The 17,265-nt window shown below is 41.8% G+C and overlaps 1 protein-coding gene across 1 annotated transcript; it reads right to left on the bottom strand.

Annotated features, from left to right (window-relative positions):
• Nucleotides 1-9,751: 9,751 nt before the first annotated feature.
• Nucleotides 9,752-12,478, bottom strand: LOC125892579 (uncharacterized). The gene is made up of 5 exons (XM_049582586.1): nucleotides 11,996-12,478; nucleotides 10,898-11,845; nucleotides 10,643-10,736; nucleotides 10,403-10,506; nucleotides 9,752-9,975 (listed from the first exon to the last, which is right to left on the bottom strand). The coding sequence occupies exons 2-5, from the start codon at nucleotides 11,088-11,090 to the stop codon at nucleotides 9,752-9,754; spliced, it is 615 nt and encodes a 204-aa protein (XP_049438543.1). The 5' UTR covers nucleotides 11,091-11,845; nucleotides 11,996-12,478.
• Between the last annotated feature and the right edge of the window lie 4,787 nt (nucleotides 12,479-17,265).

Below are 17,265 nucleotides of genomic sequence, written 5' to 3'. Positions count from 1 at the left end.
CCTTTAGGAGCCTCCAACGCGCCGCGGAAGCCGATGTCCGGGATGGGAGTCGTTGGTCAGGTCCTGCAGCCGCGGCACTCCGGTCCTCAGGTGCCAGCGAGGAAGACGCGGATCCATCCGTGCAGGGAGCTGCAGGTGTACCACCGGCCGGCGGAGAGGGAGCCACAGCACCGTTAGACGCCGAGGCCGACTCCTCCAAGCGGGGTGCGGCTGGAACAGCACCGGTCGGCGGGGAAGGAGCCGCAGCGGCAGCGTCTGCAGTGCCAGCATCTGGATCTCTGTCCGATGCCAGGGCGCTGTAGCGGTTTGACAGGCTGAGGCGCGGAGGTGAGGCAGCACAGCCAGGGCCTCTTTTACCCCTACCGACCACCTCCACCCAAGACCACCGGCGACTCGGTGTTGAGCTGGAAGACAGTGGAGGCCAAGTGCTGGGATCCCAGTGCACCGTGTCCTGGAGGGCCACCGTGAGTGAGGCGATCTGGAGCGACTGTTCAAGCCACCTCCTGGAGGGCGGTCAGCATGGAGGATTTGATGTTTAGCTCACCAGAGAGCCGGCGAATGTCCTCTTTCAGGTCAGAAATCTTTTTGTCTGCTTTTACAAGCTGGGGGTCCACATCGGCGTGCATAGATGTAGCCATATATAGGCTATGCTGGCGGAAGCTTTCCCACCTGTCAAGCAGGCCGTGTCGGCTGTTAAAACCCCTAATGCATGGACATCCAGTGATTAAAATAACGTCCAATTAAATGAGATAAAAACAAAAATAAAAACAACTGATGTCCAAACAGATAGCTTAAAAGTCACTCCAAAGCTAAAATAAATCAGTTTAAAATCGCGGGTAAGGGAGAGCACAGGATCTTTATCTTTATTTCGGCCATGACCAATAATCTTTTCTTTATGAACACTGGTAGATAATTATCTTGCCACCAGGTGGTCTTTGGCTGCTCCTGACGCTACCGTCATAAAAACAAGAGACGAAGAAATCTGAGTATCTGATCGAAAATTGATACACAGGTCAAGAATGGGGAGTTCTTGATTCTGATACCTTTAATTTTCAGTGCCTGCTGTTTTTAGATCAGTGGGACAGAGCTGCCAGCTGAAATGGAGGTGATACAGCCCCCTCTCTCCCTCCAAATGACTCCAAAATGCTCTAGTGGAAAACACACGGCTTGCGCATCCCCCACGCTATGAAATAATAATGTATAATTAAGTAACATTACGACACATGAAGCAAATACTCGGAACTACTTTCTTCAATAAACCACTGGGCGGAATGACACAGTTTGCACTTGAGACAGTGCCGTAGTTATTGCTTGCAGCCTTGCATTTGCGGTATCGTCAGCTGGACCCAGCAGAAAGTTTGAGAAAGGTTTATAGGGTGCTGTTGTAAATCATGGTTTACACATATAATGTAAAATGTTGCGGTAACAAGCCGAAGACGTGGAGCAGAGTGACGTATACGGACAGGATTAAACAATGTGTGCTGGACATCGACCCCAACACGCCTGTGGAAACGGTCTGTAAAATGTTTGTTTACGAGGACTACAGTCAAAGGATGGAGCGCAGAAGCTCAGGAATGGTTCAAATGCTTTTCTTAAAAGATAAGCATTTGAATCTGTCGGCATCACAAAACGAACAGACGTGGTAAGTGATCGTTGTGTAATTGTGCTCAGCATCTCTCTGCTGTAACGTTTACGTTACCGGGCCGGGCCCGGCGGGCCCTATTAGCAGTCGGCCTTTTAAAAAAATGAATAAATAAAGGCCGGCCTCTTTTATAAACTGGTGGTGTTTATGTGACATTTTTGGCATTTATAGAGCGCTAGACCCGGATTACACACATCCACACACACACATCAACCCTCACCCAGGCACATGCACTCTCAGCTGATTGTAATCAGATAAGATGGCGACAAGACGCAACTTCAGTGTTCATTTAAAGCTAGAAGTTTTGAAATATTCCGAACAAATGTCGGGGGAATACGCCGCGAGGCATATGACGCCTGGTTAGCAGAGGGCGGCAACAGAACCTTCACAAAAGGAGGGAACATGAGAGCAGCTGACAAACGCAAGATAACGGCTTACCAGCGACACACAAGCCCGTCTCCAGGTCCAGTAATTTCCTCTTTCGTTGGTGTCATGACTGCCCAGTACCTGGACAACCGAGCCGTGGCGGCACACAGGTAGGCTAATATGTGGCGTGTCAGAGGAAAAACGAGCCATTCACATTTCTCTCTTTGTGTCAGTAACGGCCCACAAACATCACTGCACTTTAGGGACTGTTCGTTACTTGTCAGGGGAGGAGGGTGGCTGGTTGATTTTTATGAAGTTTTTTAATTTTATTTTGATCCCCCCTACCCTTTGGGCCCGAACGACGCATAGTGCGTCCAAATTCACACCTGTTCTTCTCAAGCCCCAACCTCCGGGGGAGACGAGTGAGACCAATGCGGAAGTGCCAAAAACTGCAGTTCACTGACTGTCCACTTGAGGCTGGCTCCGGAAGTGAGTCAATTCCCATAGACCCCCATGTTAAAATGCCCAACTTTAGAGCAGAAATAAACATGTTTACAGCCTGGTACAAAAAATGGTTTTGGTCTCTATAGTTAAGTTCCCCTTTCATGACAACTCTGGGGGGGGTGAATTTTTTTCTAACTCTTTCGTTTAAATGTTATTAAGGTTTGAAATTGTGCATAATTAAGGGTGTGGTCACTTTAACTGACAGGTCGCACCATCACGGGTGGCTAACTAGCATGCTAACTAGCCGCTGGCTCTGCTGCAGAGCTGAGCCTCGACTCGGCCGTCTGCTCGGCGTCATCTCAGCCAATTCGTGCCCATGTTCAAGGCATTGAACCTGTACTCTCAGCCGTGTTTGCGCCTTTCGGATAATTTTTCAGGCAAATATTGGAGTAATATGGCTTGCTGTTCGACTAATTATACCAACAGACCGTCCAAGAAGTCTGTGCTCCAGGTTTTTCGGTAAGTGAAATTCTGAAATTCTAGTATTATTTTATTTATGTTTATATGTTAGCACTAATTAGTGGTCACCATCTAGCTTGTCAGCTTATTATTATATTATTAAGTCTTTATTTAATACATGTAAAATCACGTTGATACCGGAGGTCTCATTTTCAAATGCGACCTGTATCACAGCAGCAACATCCACATCAAGTTACAGAGCCACAGACAACACGATACAACACAAGCTTAGCTCGTTAACTAGCTAACCAGCCAGCTAACGGTTAGCTTTCTAGCAAGATGCCAGTCCAGGGATGCATCGAAGTCAGAGCCTGACAGAGAAGTGTTAGGATGTAGGCATTTAGGGAGAGAATATTTTGAACAAAAGGCTGAGGCTGTGTGAGGTTTGAAAATAAAGGTCCACCACGTTAGTTAGCTAACGTGTTGCAATGTTAACGTTGTCATATGAGCAGTGTAATGTTAACGTAACATTAAGGCTATACTTGTGTATGTGAATTAAAAAGTGGCGAACTGTGTGAAATTACAATAAGGTGTGTAACGTAATTGAAAAAAAACTAATGTGACATTTAACTGTCACATATAAAATATTAATAAGATTACTGTATGATATAGGCCTGTGTTTACACAATAGATAATGCACAGACAGAATATGAGGACTGTGATGGCCACCACCTTTTTGTTTTGCTAAAATAAATTGATTATGATCTGTTAAACATTGAAGTAAGTTAAGTTGTATTGTTTGCATGTAATGGAGTCTGTTAAGTAGGTAACCTAACACATATATTACTTTTAATATCTATTTGTCTGTGTAAAGTTTTCCTCTAGGTGACCCAGACAGACTGGACCAGTGGACACTCAACACGAGGAGACAGAACTGGACTCCAAACAAGACTTCCCATCTGTGCAGTGAACACTTTGAGAGTCTTCACTTCAGCACTGACTCCAGGATAAAGACACCTTTTTTTCATACAGTACCTCACAAAGAGTCAAGAAACTTCTTAGTTTGAAATGATGAATTATTGTCCATAATACATTTAAATGCATTACATAAATTACTAATTGTCATACATTACTAAGTACTCGATTAGGGCACAGCTTGCTCCATTACTATTCCTGATAAGGTGAAATTACTGACACACCAGTGCAGTTTAGTGTTCCCCTGATGCAAAAGGCCACATGAAGATTTTATTAATCAAGGAACATGACATGTATTTACCAACTTTAACATTTTAGTGCCTTTTATGCAAAGACCCTTTATCAAAGTGAGAATTACTATCTTTTCCCCACACAGTCTGTGAAGAACCAATGGAAAAAATATTCTCATAATGAGACAGCCGAACATAGCATGATTCCACAGTGGCAGTGAGCTTTGAGAACAGTTCAGTTTCCTTTTGATAGCAACAATTATTTTAATGTGGATGAATTGCATACTGTACATTCATACTCCTTTTGTCTTGGTAGTACAGTTAAATTTAAAATCACATTCAAATATAAAGTCGAATATCTACAGAACTTAAACACAAAACTACTTTATGAATGACAGCCACTTACTCAGCAATAAGATCATTTTGGTGGTGAGTGGGCTTTTAACCAAGACAGGCTGTAGTCAATGTTTTCTACCTGTGTTTTTAACCTATTATCTTTCTCTCATGTAGGACACTTGTGGAAAGTTACAACGCCTCGACCAATGTGATATTTACTCCACAGTACAGAGGTTGTTTAACAAGAAATTAAGATTTTGCAAATTATGACACTGGGGTTTTATAATTACTGTTATAAATCTTTTCATTTATTCCATGTGTACTTTTTGTAACATTTTAAAATGGATGTTTTCATGAATGCAAGCTTTGACTTAATTTTGTTAAACTGTTTGTGAAATGGTTTGAATTTTTGTGATATAAAGTGGATCAGACAAAATTTACTTTAGAGTAAAAGCAATTTTTTTGAAAGCTGTCTTTCATCAGTTTCCTGTAATGATTGGAAATATAGTGGTGATTTAAACCTTTAACAAAATATAATAGTTATTAATGGCATCCTAATGTTTTCATTTATGTCTTAACATTTACCCAAGTTTGCATTTATCTTAGCAGAATGTAAAAAAAAAATAAATAAATAAAATGAAAAGCTGATGTTATGTGCTGGTTTTTTTTGGACATTTCTTTAAGACAAATGAAGAAAATTCACTGAGAAACTCTTCTTCTTTTGTGAAAAACAAGGAAATATGTGCACACTGAATAGTTTTAAGTCCCGTAGGAGGTATTGTTTATTTGTGACGTTGTGACATATGAGAAGGTTCTGTGGGTATTGCTTGGTATTGAGACTTATATAGTGAGGCTAAAAAAACCAGCAACACATAATTGGCTGATTATCTTTCTGTTTGCCTCACTATAAAAACGTCACAGTACCTTTGCCTGAGGAAGACCCTCTCAGAGTTGGCAACATAGCAAACAAGTGATACCTCCTTGGGGGCTTCAAAACTATTGTGTCCAGCTAATTCTTTGTTTTTCACTTTGAGCCCTTTTATCCAGTCACATTCTTCTGTGTTAAAACTAGACTTCTAACAGAGCAGCAAACAAAGGTTACTCTTCAAAATCTTCTCAGGCTCTGCTGCTGGGTGTAAGGTGCTTAGTTATCTTCAAGTACAAAGTTAAAATAATCAGGCCCACACAGAAATGGACAGCTTAATTTTTTGTCAGTGACAATGTTAAACATTAATGCTTAATGTTTTGTCTGTAGTATATGATTTGTTTGCCCTTTCAATTGACAGTCAGATTTGATTGTGAAATACAACATTCAGTCAGTAACAAAGACAAAAGGAGTGCAAATGTAAATAGAATTTATTGAAATTTTAAACAAGTTATAGATGAATATCAAAAGCTCAATATAGACCCGTTCACGGTTTGTACACAATGATGACGTAGTACGTATGCGCGCGCATTTTGGCAACGGAAGTATGGCGGAGATCGACAGTTTGTCAAGCTATGCAAGGGGATTATCAACAAAAGATCGCGAATGTTACCTCAACAAGTTGACTTTGACAAATGGTGTCCGACTTCCAGATCCGTGTGCTATTAATGAGTGGGTTGAAGACGTTAGCAAGTGGCCGAATATACAGTGGCCAGATATATATACGTATTTAATTGAGAAACCGAGCGTGTACACCAGAGAGAAATTACGAGCCTATAAATCGCTGGATGCTTATGAGTATGTTGTCTGTGGTCATGTACAGAACGTCAAATACCATGACATAGACTCAGAGTTTTGTGTGTTGAAATCAGAAATTCTCCCTAGTCAAAGACAAGGACACAAGACAACGATGTATGAGGCTTGGGTTATAATCAACCAACGAGAAAACTACGTCCTCACAGCGAATTGCACCTGTATGGCAGGGTAAGTAACCTATTATTTGGTGTTGTGGGCTTGTAGCTAACATAGTTCAGAGCTCTATGATATAGTGGTTATGCAAACATGAATTATGCTTCTGTTTTACTGTCCTTTCAGGTTATCATTATGGATCAGCCAGTATGTTTATTATGTTTTTGTGAAATTTCAGGCTTTAATCATGCTGCAGCCATGCAGCTGCAATATTATTCAAAGTTGAGCTCTATGTTAGGATGGGAAGGACAGAGAAAGCAGCAGTTACTTCTGGAGTGTGCATGTGGAAAGACATCAGCAGGAAAGAAGTCAGACCAGCTCCATTGAGGGAAATCAGCTTCCACAAACCAAAGAGGCTAGGCAGGCAGCTTCCAGCAGCTTCAACATCTGCTAGGAAGAATAGTATCACACCCAGAGGCATGTAATAGTTGACAGAGCCTAGATAAGTTTCCATTTGCCATAGTGCATTTAATTAATTCTCAAGATTTCTCCTCATTGTTTTGACACCATAATGTAGCCTGAGAAAGGTGTTACTTGGTGATTCAGAGATGAAAAACCTAAAGGCCTACAGACACAGTTTGAATAATGTCAGTATCATTTGTTATGTTAGTTTGAATATGTCTGTGCATTTGTCTTCAGATTACTGATTCTAGAAATTAGATTGTTTGTTATCTATTGTACACCTGCGTGTTTAAAGCTCTGCTTAACTGGTTTAAGAAGAATTCAGTCAGTATTCTTAAAATGTGAATATTATGCAGCACAATAATTGTGTCTTTTTGTTGCTCTATTATCAGTGTTGACAGATGATGACATCCGGGAACTGCAGGTTGTGGACCCAGGTGCTGCAGTGCTGACAAGCCTGGAGAAAAGTGACACTGACACTGCATCATCTGACACTGATTCAGAGGAGCATCCAGACTTACCTGAGCCCTTGACTGCTTTATTTGATGCAACACTCAAATGTGAGGATACATTTCACAGACTAAAAACTACACTGCAACCTCATCAATGTGAGAAACTGGAATTTGTGACACAGCAACAGTCAAGGTCAAAGGAGTGGCACACCTATAGGGCTGGTCGGATCACAAGTACCAAATTTCACCATGCGACCACAACTGACAAGATCAGCAAAACATTCCTAAATGATATAATGCAGTACAGCAAAACACAGTTAAATGTCCCATCTGTGCTCTGGGGTGAAAACATGGAGGAAATGGCAAGACAAGCCTACACTGCATTTATGTCCCAAAGCCATCCAGATTTCAGCATCAGCTCATGTGGCTTAGTAGTGCAACCTTCTGAGCCACACCTTGGATCATCGCCAGACGGGATAGCAAGATGTACCTGCTGTGGCAAAGGGGTGGTAGAGATAAAGTGTCCCTACAAATACCGCAATAGCCTTCAAGGATGCACAGAAGACAAGCAGTTTTGTCTGGACAAGTCATTCTCATTGAAACATTCACACCCATACTACTATCAAACTCATCTTCACATGTTTGTGTGTGATGTTAGCTACTGTGACTTTGTGTTGTGGGAAGGAGGAGTTCATTGTGCAACGTATCCTAAGAAATGAGGAGTTTCTGCAGGAGGCTTTGCCAAAAGCACAAGACTTCTTTATCTCGAGTGTGTTGCCTGAACTACTGACAAGAAGACATGACCCTGTATTGGTGTCACAGAGAGCCTGCAAATACTGTGAAAGGCCAGATTTTGGCAAAATGATAATCTGTGTCAAATGCAACAACCGCTTTCACTACAGCTGTGCACAGATCAAAAGGAAGCCAGAAACATGGTTATGTAGGAAATGTCTGAGAGTTGAGGCCTGAATGCCTTCATTTAGAACTGGGCAATATATTGATATTGTGATATGAGACCAGATATGGTCTTAAATGTTGGATATGGATTGTCTTTTCCTGGTTGTAAAAGTTGCATTACAGTTAAATGTCATTGTCATTGTGTAAATATTTTGTGAAAGCACTAATAGTCATCCATATTGAGGTATTTGGTCAAAAATATCAATCTGAATCTGGTCCATATCACCTAGACCTACATTTATTAAAGTTTGAAACAATGAATTCATCAGCAGCCTTTTCCTTACATTTTATGTTGTTGTTATTGACTGCTGTGTGTAGATGCACTTCAGTGCAACAAGACATTTAAAGTTTTATTCTGTAATGCTATGTATGTATCCATCCATAGAGATAATTTGCGACCTAAAATTAAGGATATTTGACAGACTCGTTTATTTACACTACTGTTCACAACATACAGAACCAGTTTGATTCTAATATATTGTACATACTCCTACTTTCCATGTTGTTAATGTTTAATCGCACTTTAATGGCACCTATGTTGTTTGTATACATTTCTCAAATGGTTATTTTGGAATGAAACTCTGTTAATAACATCATTACAAATAAAAGTGATACTGCACTCTGAATTGTTGTAGTCTGAGATAATCTGGGGGAAAAAGGACCATTAGACACATCAGCGGCAGCCAATGTTGGAAGGTTTATTATAATTCAGTTTTAAGTACAGTTTTAAGTTTTAAGTACAGTAAATACATGTTTTACAGATGTAAATCACTTTATAACTCATACATGGTTATGGGTAACTCATTTGGGAACAACACTCTTACAGAGGTTTGTGAGGGCACCACATACAGTCACAACATCATCTAGTATGTTAACCTGCGACACTGGAATAACTGTTTGCAAAATCTTAAAGTTCTGCCACCGACCAATAACTCGTTCCACATGGATCCTCACACGAGAAAGTTGTCTAGATGTGTCCACTTCCTGTGCAGAAAGCTGCTTTTTTCCTTTGGTGAAATGAGGGATACGAAGGGTTGCAGCATAAGCCGCAAGCTCATCTCTGATGAGAAATCCTCTGTCTGCTAAAACCTCATCCTTAGGCTCCAAAAGTTTGAAGAAACCTGACTCTTTAGTGATCTGCTTGTCTGAAACCCGTCCACCCCACCCAGGAGACAGAAATGAAATTGCACCAGCTGGAGTGATGCCAATCAAATATTTAATGGTGTTGTTGTGTTTATAATTTGACCATGTCTGGGCCCTGGCAGTCAGATTACTGGGTCTAGCTATGAAAATTTCAGTGCAATCTATTATGCACCGGCATCTTTTAAAGTTGCGCTTGAATATTTTTGGCATATTTTTAAGTATTGCCCCCTTACTTGGCCATTGAATGAGTGGCTTGAGGACCACGGCCATAGCAGGGACCCAGCTCCGCAAAATATTTGATACGGTGGTTTTTGATACCTTAAATCTATATGCCAAGTCAGTATTACTTAGGCCCAACCTTAATTTCATCAATATAACCAATAGGTGGTCCTCTACTGTAAGTTTTTGGCTAATTCTTTGTACGCTGCACGTTATTTTTGTAAGCAGCCACTCAAAGATCACGGAGGTCAGTCCTGTGAAAAATCAATTGTCCAATGTTGCACTTAACAGTGGTATAGGAAAATGTAGATTTTTGCAGCTCCTCTTTCAGCTTTACATTTTCAGCTCGTAGTGTGTCAAACTCCTGTCGCAGGTTGACATACTCCTCCTGAAGTTGACTGTGTCTCAGGTTCAGATCATCGTACTCTCTCCTTGGAACTGGGATATCCTCCTCAGCTTTAATATAGAAAAGTGAAAAATTAGCATGTGCTGCAACCAATGCAGACAAGTTCACAATCCAGGGTTCTCTAACATTTTTACCAATGAATTTTCAAAACTTTTCCATGATGTTTCCATTATACTTTGCCCCATTCCCATAACTTTATTTAAGTACTTTAAAATAGGTAGGCCTATATTGTAGTATGATTACAAGGAGAGTAGGAGAACAGGAAAGAGGGGAAGAATAAGAAGAGGAGGAGGTGAAGCGAGGGAGAAACAATACCCCAAAACAGTGTGTATTAAAAACTTTTCATAAACATTGTTAATTCCAAAACCACTTCAAGGCCTGGAAAACTGTTCTAATTTAATAACTTCTCCTGGAATTTCATGACGGTGGGAACCCTGACAATAGGTCAGTTAACTGTAAGATTAAATATATTCATACCAGGACAATGATCCATACTGCATTCTTGTTCTGGAGTTTCAGAATGAGCAGGTTGATTTACTGCAGTGTTAGGTCTGTCATCTCTCCTCCTTTTCCTATGGTACCTACAGTAAAAACAGCAGAAATTTACAGTTAGACTAATCCATATCACAAAACAGCAGCTGTAGGCACAAAAGCTTATGCAAGAGAGGAAAACAAACTAAAAACGACTGAGAGGGGGGCAACTCTAATTACTCTTACCTGTCCATCTTTGCCTCGGGGTTCTGGCTTTGTTTTGTGTACACAAACACAGAAGGCACAAAATCAGGACTACTAGAGTCCAGTGATGCCTCACCTGCAAATAAAACACACACACACGTTTGTTTACTAGTCAAATCTAACGCCAGCTAGTCATCAAAGTTTAGCTGCATTTGATTATTATTCTACATCGTACAGACAATCACTAATGTAAACCAGGCTTTCCAGTAGAATCAAAGAGTAGATAGATAACCTTACCTGATACAAAGTGGGCGCTGCAGACGCGAGCATTTTTGATTATGTCCTCATTCCAGTCAACACGTTTAATCGCTTGCAGCCACAGACGCCGCCGGTTGCTCTGAAACGGTCGTGATCCTGTCGGAATCCTGTAAAACTTTAGTCCGCCGGTGGAATATCGATTCTGACAACCGTACACGCAACAACCAGACATTTTGATGCTGGAAACAGTTTTTATCCACTTTTAAATGCTTGCTATCTCGTCTGTGTCGGTCAGAACGGCTGGGGAACGCTGGGGAACAACACCACTTCCGTTGCCAAAGTGCGCGCGCAACTATTTGATGACGTTGGCCGTGAAGGGGTCTATTAGCCATGACAGCCTGGGCTATGATCAGGCCTAACAAAATGTGTCCTAAAGGCCAAATTCAAAAGCAGTAACACTGCCAACTGTAAGCAGTTCACTGCGTTTGGAGGTGGTCTTTAAGACAATTAACTAATTTACTTAAAAACATATAATTTCTCCTAGGTGTGAGATGAATGTGTCTGATGTGAGGGTGCTCAATTATGGCACCATTTAAACTATGAACAAATGTAGCCATAACACACATTTCCTGGCCTTATCAATCTTTGCTGGATTGCCACCAGCCTCCCACCTGCACCTTTGGGCCAATGAAGAAAATATTATCTTAATGCCAGGATGCTGGAGGTGAAGCTGGTGCAGGTCCTCCTTCATCATGCTCACCAGCTTGACACTGCTGACCTTCCCCATGTCATTGCCGCCACAGTGGAAGATGAGGACATCTGGTGCTGCTCTTCCTCGCAGGGAGTGCGAAAAGAAGGAGAGAAGGCCTCCCCACTGCAGTCAGCCAAACCAGTAGACACGGACGCCCGGCATGCTGAGGGTGCTTCCCAAGGTCTCTGCAGCTCTCTGGACACCACGCCGGACATAGCTGTCACCAATGATCCACGCTGTGTATATGAAAGTAAAATGAGTGTAATAAATTATTAGCGTTATATATTTAAAAAAAGTTGAAGCGGTTTTTTTTTTTTTAAGATAACAGCTGAATCATTGTTTCAAAGTTTGTTGTATAACGTTAGTTTCAGCTAAACTCAACTTACCTCAAGTTTCGTGAGGGAGCTGGCACCAAGGGAGCAGCCAACACCACAGGGCTAGCCAAAGTAGCGTAGCTTCTTAGCCTCGTAGCTTCTTAGCCTAGCTTGTTAGCCTTAGCTAACTTAGCAGCGCCGAGCGAGGTGGGCGTGTTTAGGCAGCCAGGCTTCCTTTGGCCCACCTCTTTGCCCATTTTTGATTGTCCGGGAGTTGGGCGGAGTCAGGCACTGCCAAGATGGCGACGTCCAGAGCGGAGTATTTTGAGCTTCAAATCCACTCTTCAGAAACGGACGGATGACGTCACGGCGACTACGTCCATTATTTTATACAGTCTATGGTTCTTCTCTATTGATTTTCTCCGCGACCATGCGTCATAGCGAGAAGCCACGCATATCACATGAAACAGCGGAATTGTAGCTTTCCGACAAGGCCAAGCACTTGTCGGTAGTCCAATGTTTTCACAACGAAAAAAAATGATAAATTTACACTAAAATGATGTATAACAGAGCTTTCATACAGCTTTGCACACACATTACTCTTGGATGGATTACTCGCGAATGCAGGCTTGCACAGAAATGCCACGCATATCACATGAAAGCAGAGCTTTCCAGTGATACCACACACATCACTGTACTGTCATCCTGTCATGCTATAAATACAGATTAATTGTCTACAAAATAAAAACCTGACGATTTTCTTTACAATCCATTATACAGATCTTGTTATCAGTCACTTCATATAGTGAGGAATATCGTATCTTACCACGTCTTAGGCTTGTGTGTGTTTCTCCCTGTCTATCCACATTTGTAGTCCAGCTTTCAAGATGCAAATATCTCCATATTGTCCAGTTGACACTCCATCAAACTTTGTATGACAAGGACAGCCACTTCACCTTTGCGCACCCAGACATCTGTAGCCTAATTATGCATGCCTGACAGGGCCATAGTCACCATATACATTGAGGGGGACATGTGCCCCCCCAATGCCCAATTTTTTTTAACTGCAAAGAAACTGGCAAACATTATCTTGGAGGACATCATTGCACTTGGTTGACTATTTTTCTATTATCTTAGATGTAAATATTGCATGTTTCTTTCAGAGAAAACACATTTTTGACTTGTGAATGAGCCAATGGAATTTCTTGCAATAATGAAAAAATACTGGCAATCATGTCGGCCTGGCACAAACCACATGTTTTGGACAGCTGTGAAGTGACAGAATGTCCCACCATCATGGTTCTTATATTGCCAGATTCCAGAGAGTCTCCCCTCTTCAGATATGGCAGAATATGTCATGTTTGAACTTGCTATGCTGAGATACATGTAAAAATGTAAGAATTTAGTAACACGGATTTGTTTTGTTCATTGATATAAAAATTTATATGCAATACAGGCACATAGAAGGACATGAAATGATGGCAAATCTGGATAGCCCACATTGTCCTGAAAACAACAAGATATAGCATGTGTATGTAGCCTTTATAATGACTGTGATATGAGCTTAAAAGTAAAGACAGTAAAAATACCCCAAAAACGCCTAGGGCCCATAGGGTTAATCACTTATTAATGCTGTTTTTGAAGTATGAATAAGTCAATAAGTAATTTATTCCATTGAAATATCACTGATGTATTATAGAAAAGTGATTTATCTTTTTATAAATGACAAAAGGCACGTCTGCCTCATTCTTGCCGTGGTTTTGTGATACTACTCAGAACCGTGATACTTTCACTGGTATCTTACCGTGGGGGGTGGGGAGAGGTGGGGGTTGTGGGGGGCGCCGAGGGATGGTTCACCCAGGGCGTAAAACTAGCCAGGACCGCCTCTGGCACTGATATTTTTTCTGTAACCATCTTGCAGTCCGGTAAACCAACACCACCCACTACAACTTCAATAATAAAGTAGAATAATCACCTTTCTGACAAAAGCTAAAAATATAAAAACTTTTTAAATGTACAATGTGTGGCAGAGCTGTTGTATTGGATTGTATTAGATTGCACAGGTGTACCTAATAAAGTAGCCAGTAAGCCCCACATTTACACCACCAATCCATGCCTGCTCTGGATCTCCCTGCAGCACCCGGTTACTCGGCAGCCTCAGCCCCTGAGACCATGCTGATCAAAAGTTATTAAAAGCTTTTCTCTATGTCAAGGGGTGTGATTTGCTAAGACGCCCGCCCACCAAATCAGTTGGCTTTTTGATGGCTTCAGCGACCTCATATCCTCACGAAATTGATACACAGGTCAAGAATGGCAAGCTCTTACATCTGATAGGGGCGTCGCCCATGGGGGGGACAAAATGCCTCTATAGTCTCCCTTGAAATTTTCAAAAACCCCTCCCCATAGGGGTTTTCTTGGAGTACAAAGATGAAACGTCACACCACGTCAGGGTTAACTTACTCTGAGTTTGCACGTAACTGCTTCAGTGATGCGTGCCACTAGGTGGTGCTCTGGTGGCTGTCCAATTTAATATTTGGCACTGTGCCAACACCATAACACTCATGGAGATAAAATTGATAGGGGTGGTATAGACTGGCCCCTGTAACTCACACACCAAAAATGACCAGCAGGTGGCACAATTTTCAATGCAAAACCGTTTTTGGCCCACAGCTCCCACATAACATGTCGCAGGTTTTGAACCTTTGTATCTCAGTGTTCCCTGAATTCAGCTGAATTGTGTGGTGTAAGCCACGCCCACCTTCACAGTAACTTTCCATTCGCTAAATCGCAACAAATGAAAAACATACTTTTTCAAACTCCTCCTAGGCAATTTGACCGATTTGCACCAAACGTTGCATGTAGCATTTCTTAACCCTCCTGACAAAAAGTTAGTAAAAGAATTCTGATCGTCCAAAAAACGCCCAAAATATAAAACAACAAATTCCTGCACATTGTTTTCAAAACAATCAATCTCATATCTTGAGCAAATACAGTCGGATTACCACAACACTTTCGCTAATTGTGTTCCATGGCCTGATGAGGGTTTGTGCAAAATTTCGCCAATAGGTGGCGCTCTGGTGGCAGTTTAATTAGTGTGAATGGAAGTAAATTGGAAAATCTTCAAATCCTCTTCAAAACTCATCGACTTTCAACCTCTTCTTGTCCCTCGTACTTTGAGCCAGAGACACCATGTCAACTTTTAAAGAGTCAGAAGACCTTGAACTATTGGGCATGTATTCCGCTTCTACTTTTTGGCAAAATACATACGTGGGTTGGGTGCCTACCTGTATACTGGAAATGTAAGTAAGAGATTACTTTTATTTTTTTTATTTATCACAGCTGACAAGACATCTAGGTGCACGCCCCCAGGCGGCAGCATGCCCCGACGCGCATGGACTGTGAGGGCCCGTTCATCGCTGCTTGCAGATTTAATTATTAGGGCCCGAGCACCTAGCGGTGCGAGGACCCTATTGAAATGCAAGGATTTTTTATTCTTAGGGCCCGAGCACCTAGCGGTGCGAGTATCCTATTGAAATGCAAGGATTTATTATTATTATTATTATTATTATTATTATTATTATTATTATTCCTCCAAATAAATTGCCTTTTTGGGAGGCTTAACATACCCGAAAACTCATGAAACTTTGCACACATCTCAGAACTGGTGAAAAATTTGATATTTTAAGGGTCTTGTGCGCGGGTTCCAAAAAATGGCTCAGTAGCGCCCGCTACACAAGTTTGAGGAAACAGCCCCTGAAACTAGTTTAACCTACATGTATGAAACTCGGCAGGCTTATGTAACGCTCAGAGATGTACAAAAAAGCCTCTTAGAGGCATGCTCTAAACCCAACAGGAAGTCAGCCATTTTGAATTTACTGTGCAATTTTGGTGCATTTTTGACCACTTCCAGGGGTCATAAATGAACGAACTAGTCCTAGAAATTTCATCCGATCGACTTCAAACCATGGTCTGTCCCATCCCAAGACCTTGAAGATGAAAAGTTATCAAAAGCTTGAGTTTTCGTCAATGCGTGTGACCGTGGGATGGCGTCAAAGTTAGGGGTCTTGCCACTAAACCGGAAGTAGTTTATAACTCCAGCATACATGGTCCAATCTTGCCCAAACTTCACAGGATTGATGACAGTCCCACCCTGAACACATCTACATGTCAATAATTGGAGCTAAACATAGCGCCCCCTACTGTTTTAGACTTTAATGTACATCTCCTACAGAATTGACCAGATCCACCTCAAACTTAGTGAAAAAAGTCATAAGGCGTTGATGATGCTTTATTGTGGAAACTGTGAGTTTTCGTCGAAGGGCGTGGCCACGGCCTGGCGGCGAACTTTGATGTTTCGCTGTGATGATAAACGTTGCTGTAACTTGACTCCACGTGGGAATATCTTGCCAAAACTTCACACATATGATGACAGTCCAGCCCTGAACACATCTACAGAGGAATTTTGAATCACCGCCATAGCGCCATCTTCTGGCAACAGAACGCTACTTTCTACATTCTTTGATGTCCCGCTTCTAGCAGGTTAATCAGACCCACCTCAAACTTGCTGGTCTAAGTCCTTAGACCTTGATGATGCTTAAAAATGAAGCTTTTGAGTTTTCATGAAACGCTGTCACCGTCACGCCACCTTGTTTGCCATCAAACACGATGTTGTTTTGAAGGGACAAGGGATGCTTGAAAACTCACCAAATGTGGCATACACATCACAGGTCACAAGTCCTGTTGTCTGATGTGATTTTTGTGCTTTGATGCACCAAGATGGCTCAACAGTGCCCCCTAGAATATTTCAATTAAGCAGCCCCCAAAGCTGGTTTGACCTGTATGTATGAAACTTGGTAGGCACCTGTAACACTCTATTACGTACAAAAAAGCCTCTTGGAGCCATGCTCCAAACCCAACAGGAAGTCCGCCATTTTGAATTTACTTGTGCCACTTTTGTGCATTATTGCCCATTTCCAGGGCTTGTAAATTAACGACCTTGTCCTACAGAATTAATCAGATTGGCTCCAAACCTGGTGTATGTAAGCGTGACTACGTTGTGACCAAAAGTTATCACAGGATTTGTCCAATGTTGAATGGCACACCCGCTGCTGAGCGTTGAATCTTGAGGTCTCGCCATGAAAAACGAAATTGCTGTAGCTTTGGCATAAATGGTCCTGTCTCCACCAAACTTCACATGATTCATATTAGTCCTGCCCTGAACACATTTTCATTACCATATTGCCTGATATCCATAGCGCCATCTAGTGGCGACAGGAAGTAGGTCTCATCAAACACTTATCTTTCGATTTATCTGAAAGCTACATGCTGTGGTATATATTTGA

Source organism: Epinephelus fuscoguttatus, linkage group LG8, assembly GCF_011397635.1.
Source record: "Epinephelus fuscoguttatus linkage group LG8, E.fuscoguttatus.final_Chr_v1".
NCBI classification, from domain to species: Eukaryota; Metazoa; Chordata; class Actinopteri; order Perciformes; family Serranidae; genus Epinephelus; species Epinephelus fuscoguttatus.
The sequence above is the reverse complement of the archived record's forward strand: the minus strand, read 5'-3'. Positions and strand labels throughout refer to the sequence as shown.